Here is a 19407-nt window from a genome sequence, read left to right on the forward strand (position 1 = left end):
TAAGAATGACATTCAACCTTTTTTAGGAACTGTATGGGTTTGCTCTAATATTCTTGGGCTAAATATAGAAAATTAAAACCAACAGCTTGTTAAGCTAAGACTTATTCATAGAGATCACTTAAGGAATAGTTATAAGAGGAAGCAGGAGAACAATCAAGTTTCACAAATGATCTTGCAAATAGAGTGACAATAAGTTCATAAGGTAAGATAAATTATTTTTGTGAATTATAGTGCTGGCTGTCTAACTTAATTTCCAAAACCAGGTCCCAGTATCTCTGGAATAAATTTCTAATGCAGATCTTTATGGTTATTACTGGCCATTTGATATAAATTTTGGAATAATTTTCTTTGAATTCGCAGCTTCTTTAAATGCGAATTTTTGATGAAATATCTTTCTATATTTCTCTCTCTACTCCAAGACACTAAGTAGGCTTAATAGATTTGAAGAAGAGAAATATATACATATATTTCTTCTGATTTCATGAGGATTTTAGACCAAGTGAGCACTTTGACTTTTGAAGTATCTTGCACATAGATGCATGCTAACAATGGTTGAAATGGAAGTTTTTTGTAAAAAATCAGATATCTGTGAGGCATAAATCTATGTTTACTGTAAAGTTCTTCAAGCTTAAATCAGTCAGCTCAATTCTGTTCTTCTCCATTTTCCCTGTCCTTCAGATATTGATGTCAGAGCCTGGGAAACTGTTACAAAAAGTAAAAGTTTGGCTCCAGGAGTACTGGAATGTCACTGACCTTATAGCTATCCTCCTGTTCTCTGTTGGGATGGTGCTCCGTCTGCAAGATCTGCCACTCCGGAGTGATGGACGAGTAATATACTGTGTTAACATCATTTACTGGTATATACGGTTACTGGACATTTTCGGAGTGAACAAGTATTTGGGACCATATGTTATGATGATTGGGAAAATGGTAAGAGAAGTTGGTGTACTCCTTCTATGTTTTACCAGCATGTTCTTGATCCAATGTCTTTGGCCAATGACATTGATGCAGCTTTACCTGTATTTTGTTTAGACATTAATGTTTTCATATAAGCTAGAAATCAGTGACTTATTGAATCAAAACCTCAGCATAGACCCCCAGAAATGAGGATTAGACTTTTCCTATCCTGATAGATCACATATTATTTCGTCTTTCTCTGAGATCTCTCCTCGATAGCAGAGCCATCCACCCTACAACTCTGTGCCTCATTTTCAGAAAGTGCAAAAGGTTTGGTAGCTGTAAAAGAAGGTTGGTTGTTAAGGTTAAAAAAGAGTGTTCATGTGTTTAGTACCTTGACACTCCCAAAGCCAATGTGTTGTAACTGCCACCATGTCTTAAGAACCATAATGGTTCTGATTAAGAATGAACTCTCTTTAATTTGTTCCATATCCATATGCTCTTCTAAGTTCAGGTGTGTCCTTGTGAGATGAGAAAGCCAGTTGCATAAATGCAACCTCTCTCCCTTGGCCACATCACTTGTATACACCATGAAAGGAGTATGAGCAGCTTACATAATAGTAATTGCATACAGCAGGGACCAAGAGATATTTCAAGAATTACAGAAACTTCTGAGTTGGAAACGACCCACAAAGTTCATCAAGTCCACCTCTTAAGTGAATGGCCCACATGGAGATCAAACCTACAACCTTGGCATTATTAGCACCATGCTCTAACAAACTGAGCTTTGCTGCCACATATGTCACTTTTGACTTTTTGGATTTTTCTTTTTATGTTTCCATAGAAACATTGCATTGTTCATTTGAGTTAATGAAAATGGCTGAATTTACAGATGCTAATACATGTGTTCATGTTTTATATGCAGTTATCAAGCTTTTTTTGATGTAAATCTAGTCTATTTCATGCATTTGGGGATTTAAGATTTTTTTTTTAATTAATAAAAACCCCTTGAAGCTAGCAGCCAGTAAAAAAAAGGAAACTGAATATTAGCTCTTATAAATGGAAATATTGCTGCTCTCTTACTGCTATGTACACAACAATCAGGAGGCCCAAATAGGCTCTCTGTTGTGTCTTACAATGGTGCTTAAAGAAAAGATTCGTCCGTCCTCACCATCTTAGGAAAAGGGGACATATATGAGTGCATGAACTACAATCCCTCCTTGATATTACATTAGTCACAAGATCAGTTAGCAGATCTAAAACCGAAATGCAAAATGTACATCCGGTTTTGCTCCCTACTCAACAAATTCAAATTCTTCTATTTTCTGTCTTCCTGTTATTTGATTTTCATACTTTGTCTAACTTTCCATGCACTCAGCAACTTTGACACATTCCTTTTGCCCACACATGAAATGCCCAACTGGTCTGTTATAGAAATTAGCCCCTCACATCTGTGTTCTGACCACCTTATTCTCTCGTGCGATGTCCAAGTCATGCACAGACTTCCCTTAGAGTTGCACTTCCTGAATCCAGGCTGCAATGGGTGCCCTTGTGTAGTTTTATTTAAATCACATGTCTGTTTACCACCTTGGATTCAGTTTCCCAAATAGTTTTGCAAGTTCCACTCAGTCCTATGGAGAACATCAAGCTGGTTCATACTTATTTCTATAGATTAAGCTCTTCACAGCTACTGAAACCCTCAACAGACCATATTTAGTGCCTGAGCTTTTTTCGAGGTTCTGCTGTATGTTTTATACTCAGAAGGAAAAAGATGGCTCTTTCTGTCTTTCCAACATTAAGGAACTTTGTCTTCATCTGCCTTTATTGCAGGCAACAAAATAGCTGTAGTAAGTTTTACCTCTGGGCACTGTGAACAAATAATCAAATGAAATTAAGCAAGGTGCAAGAATAGGCTTGACAGGTTTAGAAGCCATAAGCTAAAGCAAAGATGAAGATATGAGGAGGAAACTGAATGGTCAAGTTTATTATTATCTACTAATTTCAGTAACAGAATATGCTTGTTTTAATGTGCTTTTCTGATCTCTGCTCAGTGATAGATTTGCTTCACTTTTATTTGGGAATGAAATAAAATCACTGGAATGTCCAGAGAGTCAGGTATATCAGTTCTCTTAATGTGTGAAAATTTCTACATTTTCTTAGCTTCTTCTGCAAATACAAAAGGGCAAATGTAGCCAGCTTATTTATAAAACTGTACCAAGAGTTCTTTGTTTTACCGCATTTTAAAACAGATGACTAAAAATTTCTTCAGAATGATAAAAATGGCCATTGCCTTGTTAAAATAGCAATTGTAATTTGACCCTACAGCCAAAGAGCATGATACAATGACCTTTAAAGTCAGGCGAAGCTTGGCCATCTATTTCATTGTATTTCAGACAAGTTACTAAGGGTTTAGAAGATACTCAGCTGAAGAAGGGAAAAGCTAGTATGGATCTTCAACAGAGAATGGCACTGAAAATTTTATTTCTTGCAAATGAGGCCAAACCTGTGTGATGCCTGATCAAAAACACTTGAAGCATTTAGGAAATTGTCTTAAATTGCCACAAAATATACATTGTGTTTATTTGTTTGCACAACATTTTAAAATAGGGCATTACGTGATATTATATCATGTTGTACATTTCTGTCTGAAAGAAAGCTTGATCAGACAAAAAAAGGAGGAATTAGTTTTCATCTCTGGATTCTTTCCCTAAAAGCAATAACAACTAAATATGATTATGCAGGTTTCACATTTCAGGAAGCTTTCTGAAGTGTAATGGAAATATTTACTTGGGAGACTAATGCCCTGAAAAACATAGGAATATTGGTGATTGACTTCACTGGGTTTTAATTCTTCAGAGTATTTCTTTTCCTCTGTCATGTCCCCAGGGTTTGTTTGTTTGTTTGTTTGTTTCCTGCATTTTTATTGACCTCAGAACTTTTGTTTTCCCTTGATTTTTTTTATTTTGTCCTTGGTTCCTTCTTTCCAGTTTTCTGAGTCTTGCCCACCTGCGCTGCAGGTGCCTTTCTCCTACAGCCTCTCTCTCAGTAAACAAGAGGATAGCTTTTTCGCTTTGGTACCCTGTAACACTATCTTTTCTCCATAAGATACTTTCTCAGTGTTACTTTAACCTCAGATCTCTCTCCTTTTGTTTAAAATTGAAGAATGCCTGCAGCAGTGCCAGATCCACCTGCTGCAACTAGGTCCCTCTTCCACCAGCTCTTGTCATGAACAACCCTGCTCTGGGGCTGCAGCTGGTCCCACATGGAGCAATAAGGCCACCAGTTGAAGTTCAGGTTGGTTACACGCCTCTCTTGTAAGGAAGTCTGAATTCATCTGAGCCAAAAAATGAAGAGACTGAAGGGATTAAAACTCATAAGGTTTAGAGGAGTTTTACATTGACTTTTGGCCAGGGACTGAAGTTAGGTCCAAAGCTGTGAAAAACAGCTCTGTCATAACAAGTCTAAAAATCTATAAGTCTGTAAGCAAAAGTTTTAAAGGGATCTTACCATCTTACAGTACTCCCAATTTTTTTCACATTTGCTTTAGGTTATAAAGCATCGCTGCTGTACCTGCTTAATGCCCATTGTTCTGCTCTCTTGAGGGTCTTTTCTAGCACAGTGCCTCTTCTAATCTTCAGACTCTGTTCAGCTACTTGCAGAATTGCTGTCCTGCTTTTTTCAGGAACATTTTGAATTGGTGGATACTGTTTGCAAGCACTAGTTAATCCTATTCACATGTTAATGAGACCTTCAACAATGGAAAACAGACTTCATTGCATGTTATATACTGCTGCTTTTTCTTTTTTTCTTCTTTTTTTTTTTTAACATGGCATTTGTCAGACTCCCCCACCAAGAGGATTCTTAGCCCAGTCAGTATTGCAGATTTCCTTTCTCACTGGTTACCACCATGGTGTCCCACAATGGTACAGTAACAGGCTGTTCTGCCACCCGTTGCTCCTTATGTTAGTTGCAGCTCCCTTTGCTCCAAGACAATGACTACCAATGAATAAAATTACCCATGTCAGTCCTTTTGCTTTGGTACAGTTGCCACTTGGTGCCTATAAACAATACAGCCCAGGCCAGGCTGCTGATTCCAGTGAACCTTTCTTGTTGAGGCAACTGATGTGATCAGATGTTGTGTTGCATTTTCAAGGCTATTTGTAACATTTGAAATGTTCTTAAAAGAAACACTGGGTAAAACCAAGGACACAATAATACCACTTCACTTCTTTGAAAAAGACATTTTTTATATGTAAAAGTGAGAATGGCTTTTCAAAATCTGTTTCTAAGATTCACAGACTTTTTTTTTTGCAGTATATAATAATAGAAATATGAACAAATATGTTCCTCTAATTCTTGTCCTTTCTCTCTCTTTCTGTCTCTTTTCTTGTCATTACATTCAGATGATAGACATGATGTACTTTGTCATCATCATGTTGGTGGTTCTGATGAGCTTTGGTGTGGCAAGACAGGCTATTCTCTTCCCCAACGAGGAGCCTTCATGGAAGCTGGCGAAAAATATTTTTTACATGCCTTATTGGATGATCTATGGGGAAGTGTTTGCAGACCAGATAGACCGTAAGCAAGTTTATGATTCTCATACTCCAAAGTCAGGTATCCAACTTTGATCAGATGGTGTCCTACTAGATTATGTGTGTTTGCTCAACAAATGGCTCCAGACAGAGGAAGTCCTTCAACACACAGAATGGTTACAAAAATATTTTTCAGCTAATATTGGGGTGTCAGTTTCAGAACACAGTTCTGGCATCATTTTTCAATCATTTAGCTGGAAATCTGTAATGCTTAATTATCATGCATATAAAGAGTGTTTTAAATGGGTTCATTTTACCAGCTTGGTGACAGGGATCACCTTCCAGGTATCTACCATGGGTTTGGTGGTATACCTGGGACAGAAAAAGTCACTTATTTTTTTTCATCCATTGATTTGATTTTAGACATAACTTCATGCTGAGCATCATAGCTAATAATACTGGGTTACACATTTCAGCTCCTGGACTTCATGAGGATCTAATCCTATGAGTTTTCTTCTCTCAGTTTCCTACTCACTGCCACCATCTTTAACATAAACCATGCGATGCAATACTTTGGGGGCAGTAGATCCATTATTAGGATATTACTACATTTATTTATTAGACGGCAAGACTGGGCTCACACCAGTGCAAACAGAACAAGAGTCAATGTTTAATATACTATCTCGTCAGGATTCATCTATTAGGTGATCAGGAAAAGGCTGTTCTTCTACTTAGATTAAACTTTTTGATGCCAGTCTGTGCATTAAGCCAAAGGAGAAAGCTGGTCATGAGAAATGATGCAGTACATAAACAAAGGAAGAATCACACACAATGCATCTTTTGCAAACTCTGTCATGAAACTGATGGTCATCATTCCTACTTAACGATGTGTAAGTCTTGGCAGCATTTGGAAGTCATTATCTTTTCCAGTGGCAGATAAAACCTGTTAAAGCTCTTTAGGGTATTTCTTTTTCTCATATGTACCACCTTAAGAAAGGACAGTGTTTTCAAAGTTTACTTGCTACTTGTTCAGTATTGATGAAGTTTGAATAGAAAAAAGATGTGGATTTTTCCTGAGCTGGTTAAAGGTAATAAAATTTATCTGTATCACCACTAAGTCCCTCAACTTAATACAGTTTCAGATGGTCAGACATATACATATCACATGGCAGGTATTACAGCCATTCCATGGTCATTTTTTCTTCCTGGCTACCACAAAATCTTTATTATGGATACAGATGATGTCTTCTATTTGTGTTTATGTCCCCCTTTGTTTTCAGAGGCAGCATGGTCTGCAAGGACATAATACCTAAAAGAACTGTGTTTCACTCCTTACCCAATTTACTCATTTTTAACCTTTGCCCTTTTATTTTTAAAAATTCATTTCATTTCAAAGGCATAATAGCTGGGAATATAAAACTTCATCTTTTTCTGAAAGCCTAACAGAGGGATTAAGGTATCTACCATCAAACTATGACTTCCTTCCATAAACAGAATTCCATCTGTCCCTCTACAAGTGGTCATTTATTGATATTGTACTAAGTAACGACCATATTGCAGCAAACATGGTGATTGGCTGAATAAATTGTTCTTGTTATTGTTCTTTTAATGAAGGGCTGAGAACAGTTTAGAACCCAGAAACCTAAAGGTCTTTGAATGAAACATTGTATTTAAGTAAGGAAAGAGAGCAGCAGGCTCCACACCCTTGCCTGAAAATTTGAGGATAGTCTTGTGTGTTATTCAGATGTCCAACATTTAAACCATGCACAGAGATGAAGAGTAATCACTTCTGAAGCTTACAGAAAATAAAATTCTTGGTAGCTTTAACTCCAGCTCCAAATGTAGACAAGTGGTTTTCTGTCTGTGTTGAGGAAACTTGGAGTTGCAGCAAAAGTGATGCTGTCAGAGTGAAAAGCAGCATCTAATTCCTTCTCCTTGAGAGGCAGATGATGTGAAGAATTAGAATCTGCCACTCTTTCAACTCAAAATATGTACCATATATCATATGTCTGAGTCTCTCTTGTCTCCCCTGACACCTGATCCTGTCAGATTCCGGAAGCTAAGCAGGGTCAGCCCCAGTTAGTACTTGCATGGGAGACCTCCTGGCAATACTGGAGGCTGTAGGTTCTAGTCCTGAGGACTTCACTGTCACCGTCCAAGCTCGCTCAGCTGTGCCAGATGAACCTTAGGAGTTAAAGAGTGGGGCCAGGTTTGTGCACACTGTGCCTCACCCAAAAAATCCACTGCACAGACTGGAAGGGCACACCCACATGGGTAGAGCCCTTCCCAAATCTTCATTCGTGAAGCCTAGCTATGAATGAATGTTGTCTCAATCATTATGTGTGGAATAGACTGGGAGCATGAGAAATGGTTGGTGATGTTGTTATACAATCAAAGTGGCATGACTGACACCCAGAAGGTTTCACTAGTATACTCACATTTTTTCACTATTTGAAAATTTGCTGTTATGTATATTTTCCAAGTTGTTCTTAGCTAAATCAGCCACTGCACTGTGTTGGAGTGCAACAATGTTTGTAGTTTCTCAAATAAGATAAATGTTCTAAAATTTATATGACATATCTAAACTTCAATACCTTGGAGCACATTTTTTTAATCAGTATTATTTCAACCAAACAAAGTGGGTTGCATTGTGGTTTTCTTTATATTTTTGTATTTAATATTGCTACATGATTTGCAAGTTTGGGATTCAGCAGAAGTGTTCATCATGGAAATGCATATTAATCTGAACTCTGCTCCGGTAATTATCTGAAATTATCTGAGAAATGTATGAAGAAAAATGTGCCACTCTAAAATTTCTAGTTTAGTTTTTTTCAAAACATTTATTTATTTATTTTTATTTTATTTGCAAAGCATGCCATTAAGGCTGACCAGACGCATTGTCTGGATCCATTTCATTAGCTGGCAGCCTGTTCATCCAGTGTTTGTCCACTCTGATTTTTTTACCCAAAATTTCTCTATTCATTTCATTTTTTAATGAAAAACATATATTAACTGCAGTACGTGTTAGTGTCCTGTTAGCATATGATGTCATCTTCAACTCAAAAGTGAGGCCTGACTATATCCTCAATTCTGGGAATATGAGTACACTATTCAATGGTGTTTATTATCAGGGATGTACATAAATACTACATACCTAAAAAGTCCTGACTGTGAACCAGTTGTAAATGCAGAGGAGGGGAGGAGAGAAGAGTCAATCTTTATCACTGTGTTCAAATTTTCAGGTAAATTTAACAAAACAGCAAAACCAGGCTCCAAGTAGTCATTCTTCTTAGACTGACCAGTCATCACAGACAGGACCACCACTTTCCAAAAATCTTGTCATACTAAGCAGGTGCTTCATAAAAAAGATGCAGAACTAGAATGGCCAGTTTAAGCAATTCTTGGATGAAGCTTGTGAAAAGTAAGAACTTCTGAGTATGCCTAAACCAATAGTGGAGAGCAAACACAAATAGTAGCATATGGAAGAGTGGCTGCTGCTAATGACAGAGACATCCTGAATTCCTAGTGCTTTTTCAGTCCTAGGTACTCATGAAGTCCATAAGCCAGCACCATAAGGACTTGGGGAGTGGGGAACTAGAAAAGAAAGTTTACTATCACAGTGCAATAGTAATTATCTTCTTCCAGGTCATTGAGTAGGAAGTGAATAGACTCTTGTCTATAACCAAAGGAGGCACAATTGAGATTTATTAGACCATATCATTAATCCAACTATATCCTGCTCTTCAGCTAATTCTTTTTAGTTGATCTGTCACTGGCAGAAGGTTACACGTACCATGTTGACTACTCAGAAAGTTTTAGCAGTTACATGAAACAGCTTTTGGAAGTATGTAAAGATCAGGGATTAGTCAAGCTGCTTTATGGAAAAGTGCTACCGGTAAAGTGCAAAACATCAATAATGACTGAAGCCACTATGGGCTATTGAGTTTTGACTTGAGCCTAGGAAATCTCAGTTAGCAACTCTCGGGATTCAAATAACGGCTTAGACTGGAGAATTGAAAGGAGGCATCAAGCTAATCAAATTTATGAATTATTTAAAGGTTGAGAAATGAAACAATATATTTCAGGAAAGGAATAATAATAAGAGCTCAAGAAATTGAAAAATTAGACTGTCATCAATTACATAGTTGAATAAAGATATACTGTTCTCCACTGATAGCTGGGTAAGGAAGGAGAATCTGGGTCAGGGAATCATATCTGCCACTGTCTTGCTTTTATGCTGCCTTTTTGTGACGTTCAGATCTGCTTAATTTTGATGCAGACTGAACTACAAGTTTGAATATCCTCTTGAGCAAAATTAAAACTCAAACAAGTTATCTATAAATACCAAAAACTGATTTTTATTAATTGATTGCTAGAGAGATGCGAAAGGAAAAGAGGAAAAATAAGAAAAGTTAGGAAAAACACTCAAGATTATTTATAGAAGCAGAGGAAAAGATACCACCGTGAAAAAACTACTTGAGTGCCTTATCGATGTAACTGGTGGGGGGGAGGGGGGCGGGAAATGCAGTTTCTCTCTCTGTATCTGTTAGCTGCAGGAAGATGGTGAGTCTTTGAAATGCAAAATGCCCATTATTTCCCCTCACGACCAGACCGCTGGCTTCTGGTTTAGCTGCAAAAGAGGCTGCCTTATTTTAGCCTGTAAGAGAAAAATTCAGAGAAAGGATATACCTCACACACAGTCACAGATTCTCTTCTGGCTGGCAAGCAGTCTCACTCTAGGCTGATGCTCTCTCCAGGCTGGCAAGCAGTCTCTCTCTCGAGGCAGATGACGGCTGGTGGTGTTGGAAGGAAGGTAAGACAAGCTGAGAGGAGAGATCAGAGAAAACCAGGCAAGGTTCCCTAGTTTCTCCTTGTCTCTTGTTCCTCTAATTTGAATTTATCTTCAGGTTTTTATAATGCTTTCCGACTTCTACACATGTTTTTTGGCACGTAGTCAAATCCAGATATGGGAAACCGATGACAAAGGCAGGATCTTCTGGCAGGAAATATTTCCTTGAAAGCTCTTCCACGACAGCTGACATAGCAAAGTTAGCAGAATGTTTGAGAGGCAGAAAACAATGAAGAAACATATTTTTGGCTTCTTTGTGTATTACACTTTCCTATTCCATCTGAGCCTCGTGCTACCCAATGGGATCCATAGATCAGCAGCCTATCACTTAGCTGCTTTAGTGAACGCCTGTCCAGAAGGAAATCCACAAACACCATAAAATCTCTGTCTTAATTAACCTCACAGTGATACTATTGCTGACAGTTTTAGCCAGAAAAATTCATAATGCAGTTCTCCTATGTGAAGAACTTCGTTTTCACCTTACAAAACTCTCAACCTCTCCAGAATACTATGGTTACAGACCTATGTAAGAAATATTGAACAGGAAAGGTGAGTTGCTTGGTAGAAAATATAGATAGATGACATAAATGGCAACTTGAGAAATCGTGGTCACCTGTAGAAAATGAGCATTGGACCTCAATTCAAAAGACAAAGTAACCAAGACTGCTATTAGCCTACATGGGTTTGGGGGTTTGCATCCGACCTCACATTTTTCTCATATATTCAGAAGGCAAAGCAAGTGAACCTACTGTTAGCCAACATGAGGTTGATTTTTTTGGTTTGGACAGTATTTCAGATTTACCTGGTCATGATTTAGATCTGGATTTTCTTAACAGCTGGCAGTACTTCAAGTGCCATCTGGAATCTGAACATCAGACTGAGTTGTGTTTGTTTCTTGTCTGTAGTCCCTTTTTGGAAAAACATACACAGTTTAGGAGAGAAAGATGCAGCCTCCTTCTCTTTAACTTGTATTGGAGGAATATCAAGTAACCAGAATGTGGTTGTTTCAGAAGATGAGACAATATACACAGGCTTTAATTATCCAATGAACTTCAGAGGAAAGTATGTTTACTACAAAAGGCTTTTAAAAAATTCTTTAAATTTCTTAGTCTGATACATTTATTTTCATAGCTCTTGAAGTTTCATTGGTATAAATTTAAGTTATATACTAAACTCTTTATGGACTTATAGGTTACATATTTTTCATGACTTCATAGGAGCTTCCTGTAAGGCCTGTCATTTGCACGGATTATTCTGGAATCAGAACAAACAAAGCTGCTGTTGTAGTTTGGAATTATTATGTAAATTCTCTCCCCTGCCACTAACTGCCCATGCCAGTAGTTAACAAAAAAAGTAGTTAACTGCTGATCACTTGGACAGAGGCAGGTTTGTCTCCTTTGTTCTTGGGGACGACACACGGTTGGAGTTGGGGTGTGTGTCGGGGTGGAGGAGAAGCCGTCTCGCTGCTGCAGTCTGCCCAGTGCTGTTTCTAGCCGGGTCGCTGCTGCTGCCTTGCCTGGTACTGCTTCTAGCCAACTCGCTGCTGCTGCCTGTCCCCAGGACTGCTTCTAGCCGGCTCACTGTTGCTGCCTGTCCCCAGGACTGCTTCTAGTCGGCTCACTGTTGCTACCTGTCCCCAGGACTGCTTCTAGCCAGCTCGCTGAGGAAAACCTGCTGGGTTTTGTTGTTGGTTTTTTTTTCTTTCTCTTGTGGTGTTGGGGAAGCGGTTTTCACTAGTCTGTTTATATATAGCAGTTAAGAACAGTTATCCTTCTTGTATTAAATTCCTTTTTTCCTTAAATTTTATAAAGAGTGGCGAGATTATTGTGGAGAAGGCCCCCTCCCCCGCTTGTGGGTAAACATTTTGGGTTTTTTCCCCTCAAACCAAGACAGCTGCTTTGCACAAAATAGAATAAATCATACCTGTAGCAATAGTTTTAACATTGTTGACAAAGGTAGTGGATAAAATTTTTTCACAGCCTACAAACCATTTTGAAAGTCTTTCTGGCATGTGTTGCAGCATTATTCCCCTTTCTAGCACTTCTGACTTTGTAATTTGGGTTCCATTTGATTGGCTATTTTTAGTGGAGGGGAGGAGTGGAGTAAGGAAGAGGAAGAAAGCACCAGAATGAAAAAAGAAAATACAGGGATTTACTATAAATTATGATTAAAATACCAGCAGATTGAAGAGACTCTTCAGATTCACTTTTATTGTGACCTAGGGCAAGTAGCAACATGTAAGGTCCGGAAGCTGTAGTTAAAGAACTCTTTTTGAAGTAATAAGACACTGTTCAACTCCCTGGATGTTTCTACTGATGAACAGAGCAATTGTGGGAAATTTAGGGTTCACAGATTTCAGTATTTTCTCTAATGAAGAAATGGACAGCTCTAGGCAGCTCATTTAACTGTTGGGGGGGGTGGGAAGGGGGGGGGGGGGGCGGGGTTGAGTATTTACCAGCCTGGCAAACTAGTAAGGTTGCTTAGACATTTGATTCAAAAATTATAAAATGCTTTCACATCCTTTGGGTTCATTGTGGATCAAAATTGAAACTTATTTGTTTCTGTATTATTTAGAACTGTGATTCTAGGAAAACATTCCAGTTTCTTGTGATTTCAGACAAATCAACTTGTATTGTAAAAGAGGTATCCATTCTTATGTGAGAAGTTAACATCAAAGGAAAAAAGCTAATTGGTGACAAATTTGTTCAATTATGTGCTTTTCTCTCTTCATTATTTCCCACTACTATTTTGGTAGGTTACAGCTGGGGGAAGAGACATGACATAGAAATCTGGAAGCAACATTTCCGAAGCCCTTCACCCAATACACAGTAAAAAGGAGCTGTGCCCCTGTCATTGTAGTAATTATAGCAGGGAAACAAATTCTTCCTGAGCTCTGCCTCTGCTTTAAGCCTGAGACCCACATAGGCTTGGGTTACTGTTTTTTGTTCTGCAAGTGTTTTTTGGCCAGGAAAGAGGAAGGGTTAGGTATGTAGCGGGAAAGACCCATACAGGAAACTGTAAATGGGAGTCAGGAAGGAAAAATAAACATAGGAGGAGACTGTGAAAAAGGAAATGAGATGCAAAAAGTATGTACATCTACAGGTATCAGGATACAATGTTCGAAAGCTGAGTGAAGTTAATGCATGTAAGTGAAGTTAAAACTCCAACCATTTGTTATTTTGTACAGCCTGAGTTCAGGACATAATGTTTGACCTTTATCCAACAACCTGTAGGTATCAGAGTGGTTGGTTTTTTCAGTTACCTGAGGTTGATATACCATTATGACCAGAATTTCCTTCAGTAAAGCATTCCATTAGAATTAAGTACTCTGTGGTTTTTTGTTAAAGCAAGGCTATAATTTAAAATAGATAAGTAATTTTCATGTGTGTTAATTTGTGCTTTCAGAAAGTTTGTTATGACAATATGTTACTACAAAAATTACTTCACTTTTCTAAAAATAATTAAAAATCTCAAATTATGTTACACATGAAAGGCAGGTGCAGATTCCTCAGGCATGAGGCACAGCACTCAGCAAGGGAAAACTCTGTCTTTATGGAAGGCATAGCATTATCACAGTGGGAGCTGGGACACAAATCCTGATACACAGGAGACACACAACAGCAAAGCACTGCTCGGGAGGTTCAAGGGAAAGCACTGCAGGGGTGGATCATGAAACCGGTGCTGACTAATGAACCACACATATGCAATGTTCCATTCTGCTCATCAGTGACCTTGCTGATGTAATGCAGGTGCTGCTGTCTGGACCCTGAGATCTGCAGCCGGCCATCACGCTGGCATCCCATGTGGGTGTACCCACAGAGGGTGCTTGTGGGGAAGTGAGACAAGGCAAGAGATGAGTATTCCCCTGTTATTAAAAAGTGTACCCACAACAAAACATGCAAAAGAGAAAAACTTTTACGAACATTCAGGACAAGGTGAACACCAATGGATGTATAGAATAGACTGTGGGAACTTGTCTGCATAAGATTCTAATTTGGCCATCACTGTGTGGTATAAATCAATAGGGATTCCCTTGTTGTTGGCAGGTAGCACACCAACAGGGGGAAATGGGATAATGGAATTGTAACCAGACTTGGAGCTGCATTTTTTTATCTCAGTGATCTAAAGTTTAAAATATGTTTTTCATAAATTTCTCTCATTACTAGAAAAGGACATTGTTTATTCTGTTTTCAGCATGCAAAAGGACAACAGTTGCATCAGCTAATCCAGTGATTGTTCCATTACTGGAGAAATTATGCTGGTTTCAATATTGTGTTGTGCTGGATTTTGTAGATCTGACTCAATATGTGAGTGTTTCCCCACAGAGATGTAAGTCTCACATTGAGTGTATTAGTAAAAGGTGTTGAACATCCTAATTTCTGCTGGGTGAAAGCTAAGGGCACATAGCCCCACACTCATGGCAGCTCGCTGATGGCATTTTGAGTGTCTAAATGAAATTGCTGCTTGGAGTAGTGTGGGAGGCATGAAATTAGCACTGCCTTAAAATGATCTGCAAAGTGATACTTATTGAGAAATAAAGAATTGCATACTTTCATCCTATTCCAGTAATAAAATGTATTTCTGCAAGAAAAAAGGACTAGTGACACCATGTGTCCAAACCCAACAGAGCTGCTTGCAAAACACAATACTGCTTGTATTTGACTTTGTAATTTCTTTTTCTATGAGTTGAATATTTTTGGAGAGTTCATGTTCAAAGCTGATCATCATGTAGTCTTCCATCCCATGTGGCTACAATATTTCTGCGTGTAATAGTCTAACACCTATGTGTACTGCCCATAAACCAAGTACTCAAATCACACATAATGTAATGTCATTGCCAGGACAGACATTCACAGTTGAATTTCAAGCTCTATGAATGAAGTTCAGAAGGACCTTCTAGAGGAAATGCAATAGCTGGTACTAGAAATATGGATTTGTTGTCATATGATGAAATTTTACAAAACATACAGCATCAGCAAACTTCTTTTTTCTGAATTCAATGGAAAATTCTCATTCATATCCGTAGAAATTGTGCCAGTGCTGAGCATTTTGAAATTTTCTCAGTTCAACTGCTTTTTTGATGAGGATGAGAGGAAAGTAGCTGTGGTGCCGTGCAAAATTTACTAGGATGGTTTGTATGTGTAAGCTACTGCTTCAACTATCTTCTTCAAGACCTGATTATAGAGATACGTAAGACAACTATGACTGAAGTTAGAAGGACATAAACTGAACCCAAGCTTGCAAATGCAGATCACCCACCACAGCACATAAAGGCATATTACTATTTCCCTGTGTTTTCTCTCCTCTTGCTTCAGTTCCACATTAAGACTGAGAACACTTTGATTCCAACAAATTCATGGAAAAAACATGTGGCATCTCTGCTGCCTACATGTCCCTTTGCCTGGTACAGTAAAGACTTGATAATCTCCCCCACTGCTTCTAGGCATGCAGTCAAAAGTCTCTTATAGCAGAAAGTCATTATGACTATGTCCTAGAGGGGTTTGGGGCAATGGAGTGCACAGCAATAAATAGCTTTAATTTACTTTCATGTACTTCCTTTTCTTTATTTATCTTATCCATCTCAATCAATTAACAATGACCAGGTCTTCACCATTAAAGAAATACTATGCAAGCTTTTTTGCAGGATTAAACATTTTGATCATTTCATTTGCACAGCCACAAATTACCACTAGAGTACCATGATATTTTAGCTGTATGCAAACAGGCAGCTTACTCACACCAGGCATGTCTCCTGCAAGTTCTGACAGGAATATCTTGACATTCACAGCAAATAGCACACAATAACAAAAACTGCAGTCTGTAAAATCTGTGATAGCAAGTGCAATCTTCTTGGAGGAAGTGTCAATGCCACTGTTATTTGGAAGATATTGCCTTGTCAGGCAGACATGTATAAATATTTAAGTATTTCTGAAAAAGCACTGAAAAAACTAAGATTCATTCCTTTTTTTTTTTTCATGGGGGGTATCTTTGTTCCCAGCTCCCTGTGGTCAAAATGACACCAGAGAAGATGGAAAAATAATTCAGCTACCTCCCTGCAAGACAGGAGCATGGATCGTTCCAGCCATCATGGCCTGTTACCTCTTGGTAGCAAACATCCTTTTGGTGAACCTCCTCATTGCTGTTTTCAAGTGAGTAACACATTGCAAAATATGAACTTGGGGAGGATGCACATTGTTCACAGCCTAAGAAGGCTGTAGAACTAAAGGCTTTGACTGAGAGATATTTTCAGAGGAGTGAGGGCAAGAAGGAAAGAGGCTTGTCTTCAGGGAATGAGGGAAATGCCAAGTTCTTCACATTGTGCTCTTTTCCAAGGACAGACACCTGATGGAAACCAGGGCAAAGAAGCCAAAAAATATAAAGTTCACTTATGGCATCACTCCTCCTGATATGGAAAATAAGAATTAAAATACTTCTCTATCTCGATAGGTTGTTGTAACACTCAGTGGTTGTACACAACACATAAACAATAATAAGATACTTTGAAAAGGCTGATTACCACTGTGCTTTGCTGAAGCACAAACTTATTCTTTTTTTCTCCTTTCCATTTCTGTGACAAGGAAACTTTTGCCAATATTAGTGAAATGTGTCTAGTTAAGATGCTGTCATATCATCTTTGGCAAAGTACCCAAATCTGATGTTATTTTCCTCTTCTTGCCTTCTAGCAATACATTTTTTGAAGTCAAATCTATATCTAATCAAGTATGGAAGTTTCAAAGGTACCAGCTAATTATGACATTCCATGAAAGACCTGTTCTCCCACCACCTCTGATCATTTTCAGCCACATGACTATGATATTCCAACACCTCTGCTGCAGATGGCGGAAGCATGAAAGTGACCCCGATGAGAGAGACTATGGATTAAGTAAGCCTAAGACAATTCAAGTGAATTTTCCAGTGTTGTTGTGTAATGTCTAGTGTTTGACATGCCACAGTCAAAGTCCAGCACCTTGATAACCTTTCCAGCAAAAGAACAACATGTACCTGCACTATGCAATTCTTCATTCTCTTTAGAGTGTTAATGTGGCTGTGTTTTTCTGGAATGTTTTGGGGTTGTTCCTTAAAATCAAAGATATTTACTTTGCTGTTTCTAGAGGTCTGTTATTGCTGGAGTTCTTCTAACAGTTAATCATTTTTCCAGTCTTATTTTTGAAAACACGGAGAAAGCATTCCTACTTTTTGAGCAAACACCACATGCTTCTCCCCAACAGACTTTTTGCTTGGATAAGTTGAGACATGAAAAAGCAATTTTGCACACACATTCTCTCCTGAACACTAACTCAAACCAGAGGAGTAGTTTCTCCACACACTATAATATGAAATCCCATAACTATGATGGGAAACCTGTTAGATTATTTTGATAACACTTTCTCTTCTCTATCTAATTATTCAAAACAGAAGATCTCCACCTCCCCCAATGTACATGCTAGAGGTAGGGAGCTAAGGGTGTGTATCTCTTCCCAACAATAGTCCATGCCACACCCCACTTCTCTATGAGGAGGGAGCAGGAGCCACGTGTGGCATGGAAACCCAAGTGCAACCAGACTGCTCTCCTCCCACTCCCATCACACTGCTGCCTGCAGATATCAGTTCTTGCCATATCAAACAGACTGCTGTACTCTCAGACTACTTTCCTAGCAGTCTGCTAATCTCATTATATCTGTATTAGGTTACAGGTGGACTTTGGCTTTCACCATTTCTCCAGGACCAGACCAGCAGCTATGTTTGGACCTCATGCAATCAAAATATATTCATGTTTGCTCAGCATTTGCCTGCTTAAGTGTTTCTGTCTCCAGAATCATATATAACTGAAACCATTCATTAGGCCATTAGCAGCATCTATCTATTTTCATATCTAAATGCCACATAGATTTTGAAGCCTGCTTATGAAAGTTGAGTCCGTGAATCTCACAATTAGAATATAGTCAATTTCACATGTTAATATTTGCCAAATTCAGATTTCTCAACTGTTTCCACAGAACTTTTCATAACTGAGGATGAATTGAAAAAGGTTCATGACTTTGAAGAGCAGTGCATAGAAGAATATTTTAGAGAAAAGGATGACAGATTCAATTCCTCTAATGATGAAAGAATCCGTGTCACTTCGGAAAGGTGCACTTCTTTTGTTTATTCTCATAAGTTGATCTGACAATGTGTTTCTGTTGCTACTCTTCCTTTCTTTTTCTTGAAAAGGGAAACAATCAAGGTATTTTTGATAAATCTTAACTAAAAAGTAGAGTGATAAAAGGTGGTGATTTTTTTTTTTTTTAATAAAGTGAATGTGTTCAAGGCCAAGTTGCATGGTCAACCTGATCTAGTAAAAGGTTTCCCTGCTGATGGCAGGAAGATTGAAATTAGATGATCTTTAAGGTACTTTCCAACCCAAACCACTGTTTGATAAGTTTTTTAAAACTGAATCTTTTAACCAATTGTATTAGAAAATATCTGGTGTAGTGAGACATGAATTATTTCTAAAGCAGTACCTAAGGGCACAAGGGATCAGAACAGAATGGGAGAGTAAATTGGAGCTCCTCTATGAGAACTATTACTTTGGCTCTCACCTGCTAACCGTTCAGATAAGGAGCAAACCTTTTTTCAGGAGGGCCTCGCTAGGTAAGCTAGTTTCATTGAGGCCAACAGTCTTAACAGATCTTGATATGGATTTTAAATGGAACAAGACATTTCAGCTACAGCAATGCACAGAGGACAAAGGTCATACCTTAACTTAGTGGAAGTTGTCAGTCTTCAAATTAATCAGTCCTAAAAATTCATAACTCTGTTGATCTACAGTTGTTCTTATATGTTTTCTTAGAACACTGCTGAGTTCAGATTTTGAGAACAGAATTTGTGTTTGATTCATAGAACTTTTGCCACAAATATTTTAGAGCAATATCCTTCCAGATATTCATAGAACTAGTGAAGCAGTGAATACTACACTCCCTGAAAACTCCACTTTAATCTGAATAACAGTGGTCAGGTGAATTATCATTTTTGTCAATTACGCAGATATCACACTCTTCTCCTTACACTTCATCTTCTAACACTGCCCTTGATTCAGCTGTGCCTAAACGATGTCTTTGGTAGGCAAGGAAACACGCTACTAATTGGGTT

The 19407-nt window shown here is 38.3% G+C and overlaps 1 protein-coding gene across 2 annotated transcripts in view; it reads left to right on the plus strand.

Annotated features, from left to right (window-relative positions):
- Window positions 1–19407, plus strand: part of TRPM3 (transient receptor potential cation channel subfamily M member 3) — a 303699-nt gene that overhangs the window by 272153 nt on the left and 12139 nt on the right. For both annotated transcript variants that reach the window (XM_071579832.1, XM_071579833.1), the window contains 5 exons: window positions 679–930; window positions 5301–5475; window positions 16277–16427; window positions 16962–17161; window positions 18276–18408. In XM_071579832.1, the coding sequence (XP_071435933.1) occupies window positions 679–930; window positions 5301–5475; window positions 16277–16427; window positions 16962–17161; window positions 18276–18408 (911 nt within the window). The remainder of the gene's footprint in view (window positions 1–678; window positions 931–5300; window positions 5476–16276; window positions 16428–16961; window positions 17162–18275; window positions 18409–19407) is intronic.

Source organism: Pithys albifrons, chromosome Z (assembly GCF_047495875.1).
Source record: "Pithys albifrons albifrons isolate INPA30051 chromosome Z, PitAlb_v1, whole genome shotgun sequence".
In the NCBI taxonomy this organism is placed as follows: domain Eukaryota; kingdom Metazoa; phylum Chordata; class Aves; order Passeriformes; family Thamnophilidae; genus Pithys; species Pithys albifrons.